We start from the raw sequence: 18505 nt of genomic DNA, 5'->3' as shown, positions 1-18505 counted from the left end.
ACCACGAACTCTTCAGCAGCTGGAAATCTATATAAGGCAAGAATGGGACCAAATTCCAACAGCAAAACTCCAGCAACTCATAGCCTCAATGCCCAGACGTCTTCAAACTGTTTTGAAAAGAAAAGGAGATGCTACACCATGGTAAACATGCCCCGTCCCAACTATTTTGAGACCTGTAGCAGAAATCAAAATTGAAATGAGCTCATTTTGTGCATAAAATTGTAAACTTTCTCAGTTTAAACATTTGCTATGTTATCTATGTTCTATTGTGAATAAAATATTGGCTCATGTGATTTGAAAGTCTTTTCGTTTTCATTTTATTAAAATTAAAAAAACGTCCCAACTTTTCCGGAATTCGGGTTGTGATATAATTTTATGAATTTCAGTTTTAGTTATATTACTACTAAAATTTAGCTAAAAGAAAATCAGTAATGCTGTTTTGGCACCTAAAACAGCGTTTTCAGGTTGCATTTATCTTAATTCAAGTATGGAATTAATTAATTATTAATTATGCGATCGTTATAATTAGTTAATTATAAGAACTTGTGTAATGCTATCTCTCTTTCTTTATGAAAGTGCTATGGTTTAGGTGATAATATTACTGTATGGTTTATGTATTTTTTTACATTGATGCTGAAATGTCATCGCTCTAAACCACACACTCCTTCGCTCTCTTTGTAGAATATGCGGAATTCTTGCACTGCAAAGGGAGGAAGTTCGTGGACTTTGATGAAGTCCGGCAAGAAATTGAAGCAGAGACCGACAGGATCACCGGGTCCAATAAGGGGATCTCTCCTATTCCCATCAACCTGAGGGTTTACTCGCCACACGGTAATACAGCACCAGACTCCCTAAGACCATAGCTTTCCTCAGTCCACACTCGGCAGCCATTGTTAAAATGTCACTCGCCTCTCTCTCTCTCTGTTCAACAGTACTGAATCTGACTCTCATCGATTTGCCTGGTATGACTAAGGTTGCGGTGGGCGACCAGCCGCCAGACATCGAGCACCAGATTCGAGACATGATTCTGCAGTTCATCACTAGGGAAAGCTGCCTGATCCTCGCGGTCACCCCGGCCAACACTGACCTGGCCAACTCAGACGCTCTCAAGGTGGCTAAGGAAGTGGACCCTCAAGGTGAGGATTGCTGGGAGGGTTACACACGGATAAAATAACAAAAGGATGTGTATTGAGTTCACATAAGTCATGGGAAACCTGGAAATATCGTCAATAGCAAACCATAGTGAGGTCAGTTTTATGAGTCAATAAAGGAGTTTCTTGGTGAATCACAGAATTTTGGTCCAGTAATAATAAATGACTGGAAATGTTAATGAGCCCTGATTGAACACAAACCCCGATGATGTTGTTAATGTTTTTTTTGTTTGTTTCAACAGGACTGCGTACCATTGGCGTGATTACTAAACTGGATCTAATGGATGAGGGTACAGACGCACGGGATATCCTGGAAAATAAACTCTTACCACTGCGCAGAGGTGGGCAGTTTCTACTTGACACAAGCCACATGCTTGTCATGTCACATACAGCAGCAACTTCTTATTATTTATGAGTCATGTTATATCACAGTAACCATACTGTACAATGCTATTCCAAAGTTTGGGGTCGATAAGACTTTCTTGTTTTGTAAAAAAAAAAAAAAAGTCTCTTATGCTGACCAAGGATCAAAAATACAGTAAAATTGTGACACATTACAATTTAAAATAACTGTTTTCGATTTCCTTATATTTTAAAATATTATATATTCCTGTGATACAAAGCTTAATTTTCTTCAGTCTTCAGTGTCACATGATCCTTCAGAAATCATAGCTTTGATGAATAGCAAGTTCAAAAGAACAGCATTAATCTGAAATAGAAATATTTTATAACCAATCAATTTAATGCATCCTTGCTGAATAAAAGTATTCCTTTCTGTAATAATAAAATAAATATATAATACTGACTGACCAAGCTTTTGAACAGGAGTGCATCTTATTATGTAATTTGAAATGCAACAAAAATTACAACAAAATATAATATCATATTTAAAATAAAAATAACTATTTTCTAGGAGGAGAAGTAGCCTCCCATATATTTTTGTTGACTTACGATAAAAGTTCTTTCTTCTTGTCCTGACTTGTTTTGGACATGTCCTGTCCTGTGTTTTTACGTCCCTTCCTGTTTCTCTGTTTTCAACACATGTAAATAACATGAAACATTCATATCCATTCATACTAGTGCATATATCAGTCGCAGTATAAACAATATTGCAAAATTTCAGTTGACACATTTCTATCATTGCACTGTATATATTGTCAAGTCGTCCAGCCCTGGAACACACCATTTATTGCCGTTTTCCCTGTCCCAGGTTATATTGGTGTAGTGAATCGTAGTCAGAAAGACATAGATGGCAGGAAGGACATTCGTGCTGCACTGGCAGCAGAAAGGAAGTTTTTCCTGTCCCACCCCAGCTACAGACACATGGCTGAACGAATGGGAACAGCGCACCTACAGAAGACACTCAACCAGGTGAAGACCAAATCGCTTTTACCCAAAATGGGGTTATGGTTTTAGAAAAGATTTGTCATTTTCATCTTTTATTTTTAGCAATTAACCAACCACATTCGGGACACGCTACCCGGCCTGCGCAGCAAACTCCAGTCTCAGCTTCTCTCTCTGGAAAAAGAGGTGGAAGAGTATAAGAACTTCCGCCCGGATGACCCTACGCGAAAAACCAAGGCCCTGCTGCAGTGAGTGTTTACGACAGGTCTAGCGTCTCGAACTCGAGCAGTTTCTGGGCTCGATGTTTATAGCTCTGAGTACCTCTTTCAGGATGGTCCAGCAGTTTGGAGTGGACTTTGAGAAGCGCATCGAAGGGTCCGGAGACCAGGTGGACACTGCAGAGCTGTCCGGAGGTGCCAGGATTAACCGAATTTTCCATGAGCGCTTCCCCTTCGAGCTGGTCAAGGTAAATGCTTCGTCTCAACAGAACACTGTTTTGTCTGCTTTTGAGCTGATGAAGTTGGTCTGAATGTCTGGGAATTCTACTTTGATCTTTAGATAACATGTCCCAACAAGTTTCCGGGAAAACCTGGAATGTCACACAGGTGCAGTGGCCAGTCCCTGTTATGAAGTCTCTCTTTCTCTTTCAGATTGTGTTTGACGAGAAGGAGCTCCGGCGAGAAATCAGTCACGCCATTAAGAATGTCCATGGTGTCAGGCAAGTGGTGTCCCGTTGGCCGCAAGCGATTGTCAAGCCTGCAGGCCATGTGACGGCATGAAAGCCACAGCACTTCTTATGTCCTCTGTTCACTCACTAATATATATATATATATATATATATATATATATATATATATATATATATATCTCTCTCTCTCTCTCTCTCTCTCTCTCTCTCTCTCTCTCTCTCTCTCTCTCTCTCTCTCTCTCTCTCTCTCTCTCTCTCTCTCTCTCTCTCTCTCTCTCTCTCTCTCTCTCGTGTTATAGTAAGGCCATGCTTTCACAACACATGTATATATCAGTAATAGAGGCGTTTTAAAATATTTTCTGCATGTCACCACCGTTTTCGCAATACCATATTTTCTGGAAAATAAGTCATACTTGATTGTAAGTTGCATCAGGTCAAAATTGCATTATAGAGATAATGCAGTCTTTTAGAAGTCTTTTTAAAATAAAAAATACATTGAAGAGTTTAAAAGAAATTCTAATATATATATATTTATATTTATTTTATTTTTTAATTATAATGGCATTCATAAATAATATTACATACTATTAAAGGCAAGCCTGAATAAATGTATTTAAAGTAAAAACTGAAACTGATGGTGCATAGGCAAATGTGCTTTATAAATAAACCTGAGCTCATCTACCCTTCACATTTGACACAAATTCAAATCCATGTTTTTTTTTTTTTTTTTTGCTTGAGGATAAGTGCATTATATAAGACATGTGGGAATATTCAGGTATGTCAGATGAAGAAGACAAAATCTTGCATAAGACCTATATTCTGGAAAATATATCTCATTATATAGAAAATATATTTATTTATACATGGAAGTACATTTGATCAAACAGCTATTTTTTTTATTTTGAAATCAAGAACCACTACAGGCTCCACATTATGAGAGTTGATTTAAGGCACTAAACTCCAAATTTGTGCAAATCTGTATTACTAGATATGTGCAGAATACAATAACAAAATGCTGATTTTATACATGCAAAATCATTTGCAGACGTATATTTTTTTTCACCTCCAGATTTTTGTGCTCATTTTTCAAAAATATTTTGAGAAAATTGTTTCTTCTTGCCATCTTTTGTTCTATCGTTGTTTTTTTGTGCATAATTTAGTTGCTTATACTACAAGATTGTGCCTAAAAAAGTTATCTACAAGCAAAGTGAGCGCCAATTAGGCTGCAATTTGTCTCTCTTTTGAGCTCCATCAAATGTTTGTCTGCGACCGCAAAAACAGTGTTATGAGGGCATGGCCTAAAGTGATTTTAAGAGAAACCTTATCTCTGAAATGTCTAATTGACTGCTTTTTCCCCACAGCGAGCTAAGCTCTTCTGTCCGTTTATTTTTTTCAATCTCACTTTATTTTTTGTTTTAGTCTTTGTGAGCTAAACTTTATCCTCCTCCACTTCACCTTCAAGTATCCTAATTTCACAAGCTTTCACTTCTATTTTAATGTCATTGTCACAAATATCTGTCTTTGAGTTATTTTTTGCCACTTTTGTTGTTGTTGTTTTTCTCCTCACTGTTTGTCTCTTGTCTTCTTACGTCCTGTTGTCTGTCTGTCCTGTGCGTTCTCAGAACTGGGCTGTTCACTCCAGATCTGGCGTTTGAAGCCATCGTGAAAAAGCAGATCATTAAGCTGAAAGAGCCCTGTCTGAAATGTATCGATCTGGTTATTCAGGAGCTCATCAACACAGTCAGGCAGTGCACCAACAAGGTACTGCAGTACCCCAGCCTGGCCACAGTGGGGCTCCCTATGAGGGGGTCACACTACACCTGAGACAAACAGACGGGCTTTCGGTGGAAAGCACAGAGCAAGAGTCGGCGGTTGAACGTGTTTGTTTGGCGGTGTGACCCCCTCGACCCCCCGGCTGCCGTGTGGGCTGGCTCTGCTGTCGTGTGTTGGGGTGTTGTGACGGTCTTGTGACAAGGAGATGAGCAGAGAATTTCACTCTCTGGTCATCTGCGGTCTAAAAGGGATGAGCAAGGGGTCCTGCAACATCCTAAGCACCTCTGTAGCCAAGGGTCAAGATGAAATGTAAAGGCTTATTGTTCACACCAAGTCTGCAATTTATGCTAAAGATGTTTGCATATGAAGTCTGGATCGTTTAGCTGTCTTTAATGATTCCAATGACAAATCTTTTTATTTTTTTTTTATTTTTTTTTGCATTTTCCCTGTTATTATGATAGGAGGGATCAGAGCTGACAAGAAGCGAAGTTGCAGAGAGATAAGGGGGGCAGAATCGGGAAAGGTCCTCGAGTTAGGATTCGAACTCGGGATGCCTGTAGCACAAGGGCACTGTATGTCGGGCGCTGCCCACAAGGCTATCTGCACCGACCCAGTGACAATTCTTTTAGTTAAATTGAGACAGTGCTTGATTGCATTAAAAATAATTAAAAAAAAGAAGTACACATGACTGTAACTAACTAACTTATGGTGGGCACACACTGGACAAGAAGTGCAGCGGCGTGTCGCGCCAATTCTTTACAATTCGAACACATTTTATATAACAATTCACGTTTTTATATGAGTGTACACACACCATCCATTGGTTGTCTGTCCATGGCACCCAGCAACGTCTCAAGACATTGTTCAAAATATTGTACAAAAAAAAGTGTGTTCGAATTTTAAAGACGTGGCGCTGTGATTCTCGTCCGGTGTGTCTGCCTTAGGAATACCAATTTTTCCTGCGTTTTCTTCACATTGAATGAAGAATACAGATGTAGAAGAACTATTATAAAGTCAGTGTGAAAAGAAAATTCACCCTATTTATTATATTAATACATATTATAGATCTTATTGTGACCAATTTATTAATGCATGTTACAATGTGGAAAAAAAGATATGTCGCTACTTCTGTTTCATTGTGACTTTAACAGAACCAAGTGTCATGAAAACCATTCGATTATTTTTTACTTCCAAAAATATATTGAATCTTTGTCACTTTTTTGGAGGTCAGTTGTTTTAATATTTTATACATTTACAAATATTTATACTGTGTATTAGCATTGGACTTGCCATTGACAATATTGTAGACTGGTTATATTGGACGTTGAGTGAACAATACTTTCTAGGCTCTGTTTATTGTGGTGCAAAAAAATACATAATTCATGGATGTGAAAACCTGCGGCTCCCCCTTTTGGACCTAGTTTGTATCTGTTCATAGATCAGCAATGATTAATCAACTAAAAGTTTCCTCTCTTTTTATTCTTCCCCTTCTTCCTTTCTTTCTGTCCTTTTTTAACTCAACACTTCTTCTCCCCGCTGCCCACTGGCATCACCCTGACCCCTCAGAACGGGGTTGTTCACCCCTGATCTGGCCTTTGAGACTATAGTGAAAAAACAGATCCGCAAACTGAAAGAGCCCAGCCTGAAATGTGTGGACCTGGTGGTGTCCGAACTCACCACCCTCGTCAGGAAAAGTGGCAACAAGGTAACCCGGAGCGGCTCGAGAAAAGGCGGAGTCCAAAAAACGTCCCATTTCTCCATTTCCACCCGCTGCTGCCCTCCCAGCTTTCCACCTTTATCAGTCAGCCACGCCCACTCCGCGTCACACCCATAGTGTGTGTCTGGAATGTGTCCATGTGTCTCGTCCGAAGTTCGGTCTCATAATGAGTCTTACGTTTTAATATCCCATGTGAATCCAATAAAAACCCTCTAGATTGTTTGGAAAAACTGGGTTTTTCCAAGCTGAGTCCGCTTTAGAGCCCCAGTTCCAGTGTTTGTCAGTGGCACATCACCTACTTTCACTCTTTGTTGCTAGAGTAGAGCATCATTGAGCCTGAACCACTGACTGTAGAAGTAAAAGACATACAGAAACGGATGCTTTGCCTCCTTCCCCAGACAATAAAAGGCTGCTGCTGTTGTCATAGTAACAAAGAACCAGTCACCTGCCGCCTTGTGGTCATTGGTGGAACTGCAGTGCAATCCTTGCTTCTGTCCTTCCTCTCAAATGTCACATACTTTTTGAAATTTTCCCATTCTTTCCTTTCTTAACTCACTATTTCAGTCTCGGTTTTGGAAGGGTATTGGTGGGAATATAATCTCAGAAAAGTGCAAATATTTCCTGCATTTCAGATGCAATTCTTATCACTTCAGATTTATGTTTTAATAACTAGTGATGGGAATCTTAAGAAGTTTACCAATTCTTGCTCTAGTTTCAATTCTGCTTGATCGAAGAAATGATTCTTTTTCAAGCAAGCTATTGATCCTAATGATATTATATATATATATATATATATATATATATATATATATATATATATATATATATATATATATATATACACTAAAAAATATAGTAAATAATTCTTACCAATTAAAATACTTAACAGTGCTGCTAACATTGGTCAAATGATTCATCACAACCAAATGTACTACAACCCGAATTCCGGAAAAGTTGGGACGTTTTTTAAATTTTAATAAAATGAAAACTAAAGGAATTTCAAATCACATGAGCCAATATTTTATTCACAATAGAACATAGATAACGTAGCAAATGTTTAAACTGAGAAATTTTACACTTTTATCTTCTTAATTAGCTCATTTAAAATTTAATGCCTGCTACAGGTCTCAAAAAAGTTGGCACGGGGGCAACAAATGGCTAAAAAAGCAAGCAGTTTTGAAAAGATTCAGCTGGGAGAACATCTAGTGATTAATTAAGTTAATTGATATCAGGTCTGTAACATGATTAGCTATAAAAGCTTTGTCTTAGAGAAGCAGTGTCTCTCAGAAGTAAATATGGGCAGACGCTCTCCAATCTGTGAAAGACTGCGTAAAAAAATTGTGGAAAACTTTAAAAACAATGTTCCTCAACGTCAAATTGCAAAGGCTTTGAAAATCTCATCATCTACAGTGCATAACATCATCAAAAGATTCAGAGAAACTGGAGAAATCTCTGTGCGTAAGGGACAAGGCAGGAGACCTTTATTGGATGCCCGTGGTCTTCGGGCTCTCAGACGACACTGCATCACTCATCGGCATGATTGTGTCAATGACATTACTAAATGGGCCCAGGAATACTTTCAGAAACCACTGTCGGTAAACACAATCCGCCGTGCCATCAGCAGATGCCAACTAAAGCTCTATCATGCAAAAAGGAAGCCATATGTGAACATGGTCCAGAAGCGCCGTCGTGTCCTGTGGGCCAAGGCTCATTTAAAATTGACTATTTCAAAGTGGAATAGTGTTTTATGGTCAGACGAGTCCAAATTTGACATTCTTGTTGTAAATCACGGACGCCGTGTCCTCCGGGCTAAAGAGGAGGGAGACCTTCCAGCATGTTATCAGCGTTCAGTTCAAAAGCCAGCATCTCTGATGGTATGGGGGTGCATAAGTGCATACGGTATGGGCAGCTTGCATGTTTTGGAAGGCTCTGTGAATGCTGAAAGGTATATAAAGGTTTTAGAGCAACATATGCTTCCCTCCAAACAACGTCTATTTCAGGGAAGGCCTTGTTTATTTCAGCAGGACAATGCAAAACCACATACTGCAGCTATAACAACAGCATGGCTTCGTCGTAGAAGAGTCCGGGTGCTAACCTGGCCTGCCTGCAGTCCAGATCTTTCACCTATAGAGAACATTTGGCGCATCATTAAACGAAAAATACGTCAAAGACGACCACGAACTCTTCAGCAGCTGGAAATCTATATAAGGCAAGAATGGGACCAAATTCCAACAGCAAAACTCCAGCAACTCATAGCCTCAATGCCCAGACGTCTTCAAACTGTTTTGAAAAGAAAAGGAGATGCTACACCATGGTAAACATGCCCCGTCCCAACTATTTTGAGACCTGTAGCAGAAATCAAAATTGAAATGAGCTCATTTTGTGCATAAAATTGTAAACTTTCTCAGTTTAAACATTTGCTATGTTATCTATGTTCTATTGTGAATAAAATATTGGCTCATGTGATTTGAAAGTCTTTTAGTTTTCATTTTATTAAAATTTAAAAAACGTCCCAACTTTTCCGGAATTCGGGTTGTATTTGTACACTTTATTTAAGAAAATATCTGACCTTTCACTGACATGTTCAGGTCGCACTCATTTACGATTGTATGTCTGATATAAAATACAACTGTCCTCACATTTTCAGCAAACTGCAATTGCAAAAAAATGTCTGTCATCTTTGCAGGACTGTAATATGAAGTCTACAAAGTAACGCAGTTTTTTTAGCAGTAGTGTGAAAGTGAATAACAAATAACAGGCACATTACCAGTAAACATGGATATATAGTATATTGGTACAATGTGTCACATGACTAAACAAGCGTCATCGTTTTCAAAAGCCTTTGTTTTCACAGTCCACACTGAAAAGCCAAAACGGCGTTTTCAGATTTATCCACTTTGGAGAGCGTTTTCAAAAATCTCTGTTTCCCTCAACAAAAACGTCATCTCGCTGTGGATTGAAGGGCAAAATGGAGAGGAAAAAGATGCGTTTTCAAACAAAAACATAGTGTATGAGTGAGCCATTTAAGGTCAATGAGTTTGATTCATAAGAAGAGTCTAAAGATATCACTTAAACCATAACTTTTGTCTTTTGTTCTTTTGTCTTGGTGCTGTAGATTCAACAGCGCAGTGTTTTGATCATTTCAGTGGAAGAAGTCATATAATAACACTCAACAGAGCAAAATATCATCATCATTTGGCTGTCGTATTTTAAAATGATATTGGAAACTGAATTGATATTGAAACCGGTTCTCGATTCCCAACACTAGGATCCCTTAAATTTTGTTTACTGCACTTAGAAGTTAATTTATTGATTCACTGTCCATTCCTGACTGAGAGTGAATGCTGTCTTACCTGCACAACTTGCTGAAATAATCAAATCTGCATGTCTGTGTGTGTGAGTGTGCGCGCATGCCTGCTCTCTCTTGCATTGGTTCCTCTTGTGCATGGTGGCTTAGCGAAAACTAGTCCTCACGTCGACCTGTGTGAAAAGGTCTGATCGTGGTTAGCAGTTACCGCTTTCACATCGCAGAATGTGTATGTGTGTTTACGCACGTGTGCGTGTGGCTATGTGTACATGCCATAGCCTGCATCTATCTGGTGTTTTTCCCCACAGCTAGGCTCTTACCCCAGACTGCGAGAAGAGACCGAGAGGATTGTCACTACCTATGTCAGAGAGAGAGAAGGCAAGACCAAGGACCAGGTGTGAGACTGGCGAGAGACGATCCGCTTTGATCCCTTTTTTTCTGTTTTTTTTTTTCATAAATTTACTTAATGTGCTAAATTGTTTTTTTTTTTTAACCAGGTCCTTTTGCTGATTGACATCGAGCTGTCATACATTAACACAAACCATGAGGACTTCATTGGATTTGCAAAGTATGTGTAGCATCCAGTGCAGCACATTCTGGATTTCATTTCTCAAATCAAGGCTTGACCCCTAACTTTAGCAGTGCTTCTTGTGTATTTGGACTTTTGACTGTCTACAAGACTGGTCTGCAGTGCAGTTTATTCTGACTCCTTTAGAAAGGAAGAGGTCATGTGCCCTAGCAATGGTAAAATACACAAATATTTTTATTTTATTTAGTTTAGTATAAATTAATTTTATTTGTTCAAAAGTGACATATTACAAAATATGAAAAAAATTATAAGAATTACTATTAATCAAAGAATTTTGAAAACATGTATCATTATTTCCACAAAAAAAAAAAAACCTTTCAATATTTATAATAAGAAATGCTTGAGCAGCAAATCAGCATATAACAGTTCTTTCTGAAGGATCATGTGACATTGAAGACTAGAGTAATGATGCTGAATAAATACAGGACTAAATAACATTTTAAAATATATTTTATTATATAAAATATAATATTAAAATAGAAAATATTTTAAATTAACAACATTTCACAATATTACAGTTTTAGATAGTTTTAGTATTTTTATCAAATAAATGCAGCTTTGTGAACATAAGATTTTATATTTTAGAGCATAAAAAAATCCCTCTTCCCCCTTTGCAATTTTATTTTTTTGACATCCCAATTCTATATTATTATCTCTGTAATGCTCTCTGAGCATCAACAGCAATATTTAGTTGTGTATATAAATTTTGTAGGTACTTTCAAGATCTTTTAAACATCTCTTGTTGAAGAATCTCTTGAAGTCACATTTTTACGGTGTCTCCCGTTTACTGTCAGTGCAGTGGACTAAAAAGTTCAGATCAGGTCCCTATGCCTGTGCATTATGGCTTATGCATTGGACGTAACATAAATGTACTAAAATTATTAGTGCATGTTTTTGATCTCTCAGAAAACTAGTGTAACAACTAAAGACTACCTGCATGTAAAATTTTTGCATGCTCATTTGGTTACTGTAGAGCATTCAAGAGTTGAGACAAAGGTCGCCTACAGCATCAAGCCTGTCTGACCCTGCTCGCCCTGCGTGTGTACCCATATGCGCATGCCGTGAGTTTGTCAGGGCACCTCTTTTAACGGTTCTCATGCCGTCACTTTCAGTCTTGACTTCAGACGGATGGATGACGGTACCATACCAGGGTACAGCAACAACAGGTGCGCTAGCGCCCCCTTAAACACGCAGTCATCTTAGACAGATGTTAATCAGACCACCCATCTCCTCTTTTTGTTTTTTTTTGTTTTTTTTTTTTTATCCTGCCCCATTCCTCCTCTCTACCTCAGAGCAGGATTGCTCCCACCCAGAGTGCCAAGGAGGCTTAAACAAATCATCATTTTACTGTTGTGCTATTCTAAAAATACAGACAACGATATGCAGTCAGTGCGTAATCAGTGTTTTCTGTGTGTTTTCCCCACCTGCAGCGCCCAGCAAAGGAATATTGTCAACAAGAAAAGGGCCATTCCCAACCAGGTACACTTTTCTCTGCTTTCACATGCTCTTCAATCCAAGTTGACACTCCTTCATTCCAACACCATCACGCCCTCCACCATTCCAATTAAACACTAAAGGGCCTAACATTGAACCCTGAGGGATCCCTTCCACATCACCTCTTTTAATCTACCCCCTGTGATTTAAAAACTGAACAGTATGTTTCCCCAAGATCTTTATTACTTTATAAATGTTATCAAGTACATCCTTTTACACGGTGTCCTTACCAGGTGCAACATAATGCAATGAGCGAAAAAACCCGAGGCTTCCATATAAACCTGAGTTTTTGCCTTTACCACAAAAAGTTATTTACATCCCCACCTAGAGTAGTCTGCGTAACTATATATATATATATATATATATATATATATATATATATATATATATATATATATATATATATATATATATATATATATATATATATATATATATATATATATATATATATATATATATATATATATATATATATTAGTTGTTTAGCTTCTAGTACTAAATCCTCTATTTTAAAATCATGTTTTTGTTCTACTACACAAATGACACAAATTCTGAATGGTTGATATTTTAAAGTATCACACTACAATTTGTGTTGACAGCTGGTATTCTGTCACTTCACACCTGGTTTAGGACACAGTATTTATGTAGACTGTTTCATTTGAATGAACATTGCTTTCCACTAAAGAATATTTTTTTTCTAACCCAGTTAGAAAAATAAAAGAGCCTGAAATGGGATTATCCTGTATGAAGGTTTCAGTGGAAATGACATAAGCAACTTGAAAGTACGCTTTGTTATTAGACAGGGACATTCCCTTTCATTTCCTCCCGCTTTTGAGAAACTCTGCTTTCACTGGCATCACAGCAGTACTAGCTGCTAGTAATACTGACGCATGACAAATGAGTAATCAATGCATTGTTTTTTTGTTTCAGTCTTGCCCTAATTTAATGCAAACTTCCTTTTTCTGTTGAAAGTGTAATTCAGAATGTGCATGAATCCAGCCGTGACAATGACACAACCTAATAGATAATTCTGATTTATGGTACTGTCAGTGTCAGTTAATCTAATTGCATGTAACTTTGTTCTGTTGCTCTCTATCTCTCTCTCTCTCTCTCTCTCACTGTGATTGTTCTGTTTTTTGACTCACTGCATCACACCCTTATCCCCTTCAAACCTTTTCATTTCCATTTGAAAAACGTGTATTTCTTGACCATCCTCCTGCACTGTCTTCCCTTTCTTGCTTCGCTTGTTTTCTGTGTCTCCGTCTCATTTTCTTCTTCCCAAAACCTGCCCCCACCCCATCCGCCTTTACCATTTCAGGGTGAAATACTGGTAAGTACGACAAAGCCACAAGCCACGCCCAATTAGAGGTCACCAGCGTCATCCAGTCAGGAGAACTGAGGCCGTAACAGGTCCACTAACTCATATTTACCAGTGTGGGTGGGATGTCTGTGTGTAAACTTGCCGGCGAAAATTATAAAGCTGATGGTTTTTGTTTCACTCTGCAGCTAGGTGGCCTGAGAGAAGGCGAAGCCGAGAAGGTATAGTCTGGTGGAAAAACCAAAATAATGGAACCTGAAATAAAATTTTGAATTAAGGCTAGGTTTTCGGTTTCAGTTACGAGTAATCAGTAACTGATGTCAAATCCACCATAAAATGTCCACTGTAATTAGTGGCATCACCTAACATTTGGTAATTATAGTAATTAAACATAACTTACCATTCCTTGAGAAAATGTCACAGTGCACCCTTAATTTTTATGCATGAAAATATACTTTTTTTTTTTTTTTTTTTTAATGAGAAAATGGAGTGAAATGGAGGCCTCGGTTGTCCTGTTGCTGGATGTGAGTCCTGGCAGCTCGGGCTGGGTGAGCAGAGTTTGCCTTGTGGAGAATCAGCCTCTACGTCACCATGGGGATATGGTGGGTGGGTGGGGCCAAGAACACATCCAAATTATACTAGAGAGCAAAACTCAAACCCAACATAACATGTAGAGTGTGTTTGGGTTTTCTATACATGTATGTGGTGTGCATTTTTAGATTTTAAAATACATTTGCCATGAAGAGCTAATCACAATTATTTTATGAAAGTGTCTTAAAGTCATTACAATAATAACTTGCTTAATTTTATATCTACACCAAACTTATCTTAATCAAAATATCGCCGAGCCCTACCATAACAGTTGGTATTTAGCCTACTTTTTTTCTTTTCCCCTTGGTGTGCTAGTAATGGCCAGTGGCAGTATCGGGCCATGTGGCAGTATCGGGTTCCTTCTGCTAATCAATTGTTTCCAATTTAATAAATTAACTGCTCAACCTTTAGAGAAATCCTTTCTGGGGCAAAGTTAATTGGGGGATTTCTGTTGGAGTAATTAACAGTCGCCTCTCACAGGTAATCATCGAATCATCTGATCTTTAATTCAAAATCATCCGTTCTATCAACAAATTTCTGTTTATTGAAATCTCTGACTGCACTTTGCCAACTCTGATTAAATAGTTGATAATTATCCATTTTAAATGTACATAATATTAGGATTAATTGGGGTAATTTAGAGACAGTAGTCAGATGTGCAACGTGGTAGGATGGTGAAATCCAAACACCGCGGAAAATAGGGTCATGCTCTCATTTCTTTCAGTTGTGGGCGGCAAAGGGAAATTGGATACATGTTAGAGAATACTGAGCCCGAGCCAGGCTTTGACCACAGATATTTGCTGGGTTTCTGTATTGAAAAGATATTTGAGAGCGTTTTTGTGGTCGTTTGTTCGGGTCGCTACAGTACATCCTAGCATGAGACGCCTAAGCCATACTGTCCTGGTGATTTTTCTTCTCATCATTCGTCATTTTCCCCTCTCAGAGATGGTTATCAGGTTTCTTAAGAAGGTTGATGGCATTTCCCCACCAAGGCAAACAATCTATATAGCCTGCCATAGCTTTATGTCTGCATTGTTTCTGTTGACACTCTCTAACTCTAACCCCCTCTTCTCAGTTTCACTCCGTTTTTACGGAGAACAAAGCAAATCGGAAAGGGAGAAAAGGGATTGTACCGTAGAAATGCATGCAGTACATTTTGGCGTGTTATTTCTTTAATGGAAAAGTTCAGTGTCAGTGATGCCGTGTGGTATTAAGCCGTAAGATGAAGTACCAGAACGGAGCTGGAATGTGCATTAATTATGTAAATAAGATTCATTTTGATTCCATGTTGACTTTACGAAGCAGTGTTTCACAATCCTTGAGTTACGGACACATTTTAATCCTCAAAAATAACACTGAGATTCCTTTACCACTGAAATCTGGAAGCCCTTTCCATCCCGATTCCTTGACTAACCCTTTATTCCTCCAGCTCCTGTACCTTCTCTCTGTTTGCCAGTGCAACCCACTTACTTGTATCTTTTCTAACTATTCCCTCCCATCCAATAGGTTTTCACACTTAAGTGTATGTCTTTCTCCATTTAAAACCACTAACGGCGTTCTCCTTTGTTTAGCAGCTTGTATGCTTGATTTTACTCACTAATTTGACCCTAACATACCACTGCCGACCTCTGACCCCTGTTCCTGTGACAGGGCAGTGGGTCTGGATGGCATCTGCCATCATGCTGCGCTGTGCTTTAGAAAGAACTCCTGTAGAGGGAAATAAATCCACAAGCACAACAAAATTGTTCCTTTGTTCTTTTATTGTTGCTCTATTTCAAGACTTCAAGACACTCCCCAGTGGTTTTCTTTAGTGTTTTCTAAAGCATTTATATGTAACTAAGCTTTAATTGCTGCCTTATGTTCTGACTCCATGCAGAGTAGATACTGTAGTCTAGTGGTTCCCAAATGGTGAATTGCAACCTAAAACTAAATGCGAATAATAAAGTACAAATATAATGGAATTTTTGCTAATATGCTAATACTGATATAACATAAGCGTCATAAGTGTTGGTAAATCACACTCCTGCTGTTTTTTTTTTTTGTTTTTTTTTTTGCAGTTGCAGTCATCACGCTTCTGGTTTAACATATTTAAATGTATATTTATATATACAAAGGAATAGGGAATTTTGCATGAGGGCTGAAGATTTCCACATGCAGATTTGCTATGTTGAAAAGCGTGATGCCTTTTGTAACAAAAAAAAAAAAAAAAGTGATTTCTATGTTATGCATTGCTATGTCTCTTGCAAAAAATTAACTATGTTTTTTAGTACAAATAAAACCCCCAAAAAGCATGGTTTGTCGTTAGAGCGTAGTAACAACAAATTAACCATTGTTTTGCTACACTAACCATAGTTTAACCATTGTATTTGTAATAAAATGTTATACAATTAGTAATCAATATGGCAAAAAAAAAAAACTGGTTACTACACGTTTACTATAATACAACCATGGTTAATTTTTCATTTGGGATTGGCAATGAAACTTACTAACATTTAATCTTTTTGACCTGAATTCTTTTTTTTAACAAAACAGTGGACCTTTTTGCCTGGAAAATTTCAGTGCAAATAAAAAAAAATTTAATGTAGTGAATTTTGGAAACCAGTCGAGGACCATTGCTGTAATGTACAAAGCAGAGTTATTTAGTTAGTCACTTTAACCACAATAGAAGGCAACCAATTTACAAAAAATATTTCCACAGCAGGTAAGTACAGGTTTGCACAATAGGGTTTTTAGGTTTGTTCAGCATAGGACACAAGTTTATTGCACCAAGACTGTGTGGATCTCATAATCTTTCCCCACTCTTGTGACATGCAACACCCCCCCCCCCCCCCCCCCACCCACTCCCCTCTGTACCACAGGTGATCCGTAAAGGCTGGCTAACCCTCCACATCAGCATTATGAAGGGCGGCTCCAAGGAGTACTGGTTCGTCCTGACGGCCGAATCGCTATCCTGGTACAAGGACGAGGAGGTAAGATTCATCTGTTCTTCATTTCTCATTTACAGTCCCTCCCCCTTTCGCTTGAACTTAAAACTAGTGCCACTCCAGTCGGGCTCGAACTTCATGTGTGTTTGAAATTAGTGCAAACGTTAGCTGTTTTCCAAAGTTCCTGTGGCTTTACTGGTAGAGTGTGGTGCGAGTAACATCAAGGCCTTGGGTTTCATTCCCTGGGAGCACATACATTTATGAATGTGTACTTTAATGTATTTGGCAGACGCTTTCATCCAAAGCAACTTCAATGTAAAAGTCTCACTTTATTCCCCAAAGAGAGATTGTTTATATGTGAACACACCCCCCCCCCCCCCCTCCAGTCCAGCAGCGAATGGTAGAGTCCTTGTACTCGAGCCACGGGTGTGTGTGTCCCAGCCCAGCCTAACCAATGTGCGGACTACTGTTCAGCTGCAGCATGATGAACAGGTAGTCTGAACACTGGGCAGGCGGGGGGGAGGAAAGAGGGCGGCTGGACCGCAGGTCACTGCCCCCGAGGACCGCACACGACTGCAGAAGAGAGTAAACAGTTTAGACAGACACACTGATAAAGCTTCGATCTTACTTAGCCCACCGAGAACATGCTCGGCTCGCTACCTATCTAAAATACAGTAAAAATAACTATTTTCAAAGTAAATTAAGTTTAACAAAGTATAAAAAATCCCCGTAAATTTGATTCTCAATAGTGTTAAATGTATTGCTAGTTTAATTGAAAAGTATTATTTACGTATTTTATTGTAAAACTGAAAAATTACTCTTTATTTAAGTAAAAATTGTCGTGAAAATCATAGTTAATTAATTGGGAGTCACGAAAAAATTATATATATATATAAAAAAAGTGCAAATGTAAAAGATTCGAATATGCTACGTTAATGATAATTTGAGGCCGAAAAAAAAACGTAATACTCATGTAAATAATACTGCGATGAAATAGGTTTTATTTTCTTAATGCGAAATATAAACTCTTTTGATTTTGGGGAGAAACGTCACATTTTTATGTTTAGATTTTTACTTCTAAATAGCTTTTTGTACCGAATAATAAAGCGACACAAAGAATCAAGTAATTAAAGCTGGTCCGCATGTTCAAAAAAAGGCATTATGAATCCAAACATAATGAAATCGGTTGAAATAACATTACTGAATATTCCGACGTAACTTATGGATAATGTTTACATTACGAATTCTTTTCAGATGTATATATTCGGTGTACTCACATGTCTGCTGCGTGGCAAATGCATATTCCAGGCCTCTGCAGTTTCTTCAAGACGAATAAGGACCCTTTGGCTTCATTTTCACATTCTGGACCATGTGCAGTTTTCGCTCTTTGCCATTGTTTTATAAATAACGCTGAGAAATGTTCCTTTAGCAGTCATTTTCAAAGTAAAGGGAAAGCGATAAATGGAGAAAAGAGAGGTGAGGAGCGGGACGAAAGTAGAAAAGGGACAAAAGGGGAGGCAAAGTGACGTGGCAAGCGCACTGAAATGTTCCAGCCGGGATCCGACTTTGGAATTCGCAGGAAATCGTACTGGGTTACTGGGGGTTT

At 38.3% G+C, this 18505-nt stretch overlaps 1 protein-coding gene across 6 annotated transcripts in view; it reads left to right on the top strand.

Annotated features, from left to right (window-relative positions):
• LOC132151677 (dynamin-2) overlaps positions 1 to 18505 on the top strand; it is a 47650-nt gene that overhangs the window by 21497 nt on the left and 7648 nt on the right. For 2 of the 6 annotated variants that reach the window (XM_059560013.1, XM_059559997.1), the window contains exons 3-14: positions 682 to 831; positions 933 to 1136; positions 1394 to 1492; positions 2362 to 2522; positions 2601 to 2743; positions 2826 to 2961; positions 3146 to 3213; positions 4806 to 4944; positions 10289 to 10375; positions 10478 to 10548; positions 12000 to 12048; positions 16834 to 16944. In XM_059560013.1, the coding sequence (XP_059415996.1) occupies positions 682 to 831; positions 933 to 1136; positions 1394 to 1492; positions 2362 to 2522; positions 2601 to 2743; positions 2826 to 2961; positions 3146 to 3213; positions 4806 to 4944; positions 10289 to 10375; positions 10478 to 10548; positions 12000 to 12048; positions 16834 to 16944 (1418 nt within the window). Of the gene's footprint in view, positions 1 to 681; positions 832 to 932; positions 1137 to 1393; positions 1493 to 2361; positions 2523 to 2600; positions 2744 to 2825; positions 2962 to 3145; positions 3214 to 4805; positions 4945 to 6522; positions 6662 to 10288; positions 10376 to 10477; positions 10549 to 11681; positions 11736 to 11999; positions 12049 to 13384; positions 13397 to 16833; positions 16945 to 18505 lie in introns of all 6 variants that reach the window. The other 4 variants (XM_059559971.1, XM_059559986.1, XM_059559978.1 and 1 more) reach the window with 4 other exon arrangements.

The sequence above is a fragment of the Carassius carassius genome, chromosome 1 (assembly GCF_963082965.1).
Source record: "Carassius carassius chromosome 1, fCarCar2.1, whole genome shotgun sequence".
NCBI lineage: Eukaryota > Metazoa > Chordata > Actinopteri > Cypriniformes > Cyprinidae > Carassius > Carassius carassius.
This window is presented reverse-complemented; position numbering and strand designations above follow the sequence as displayed.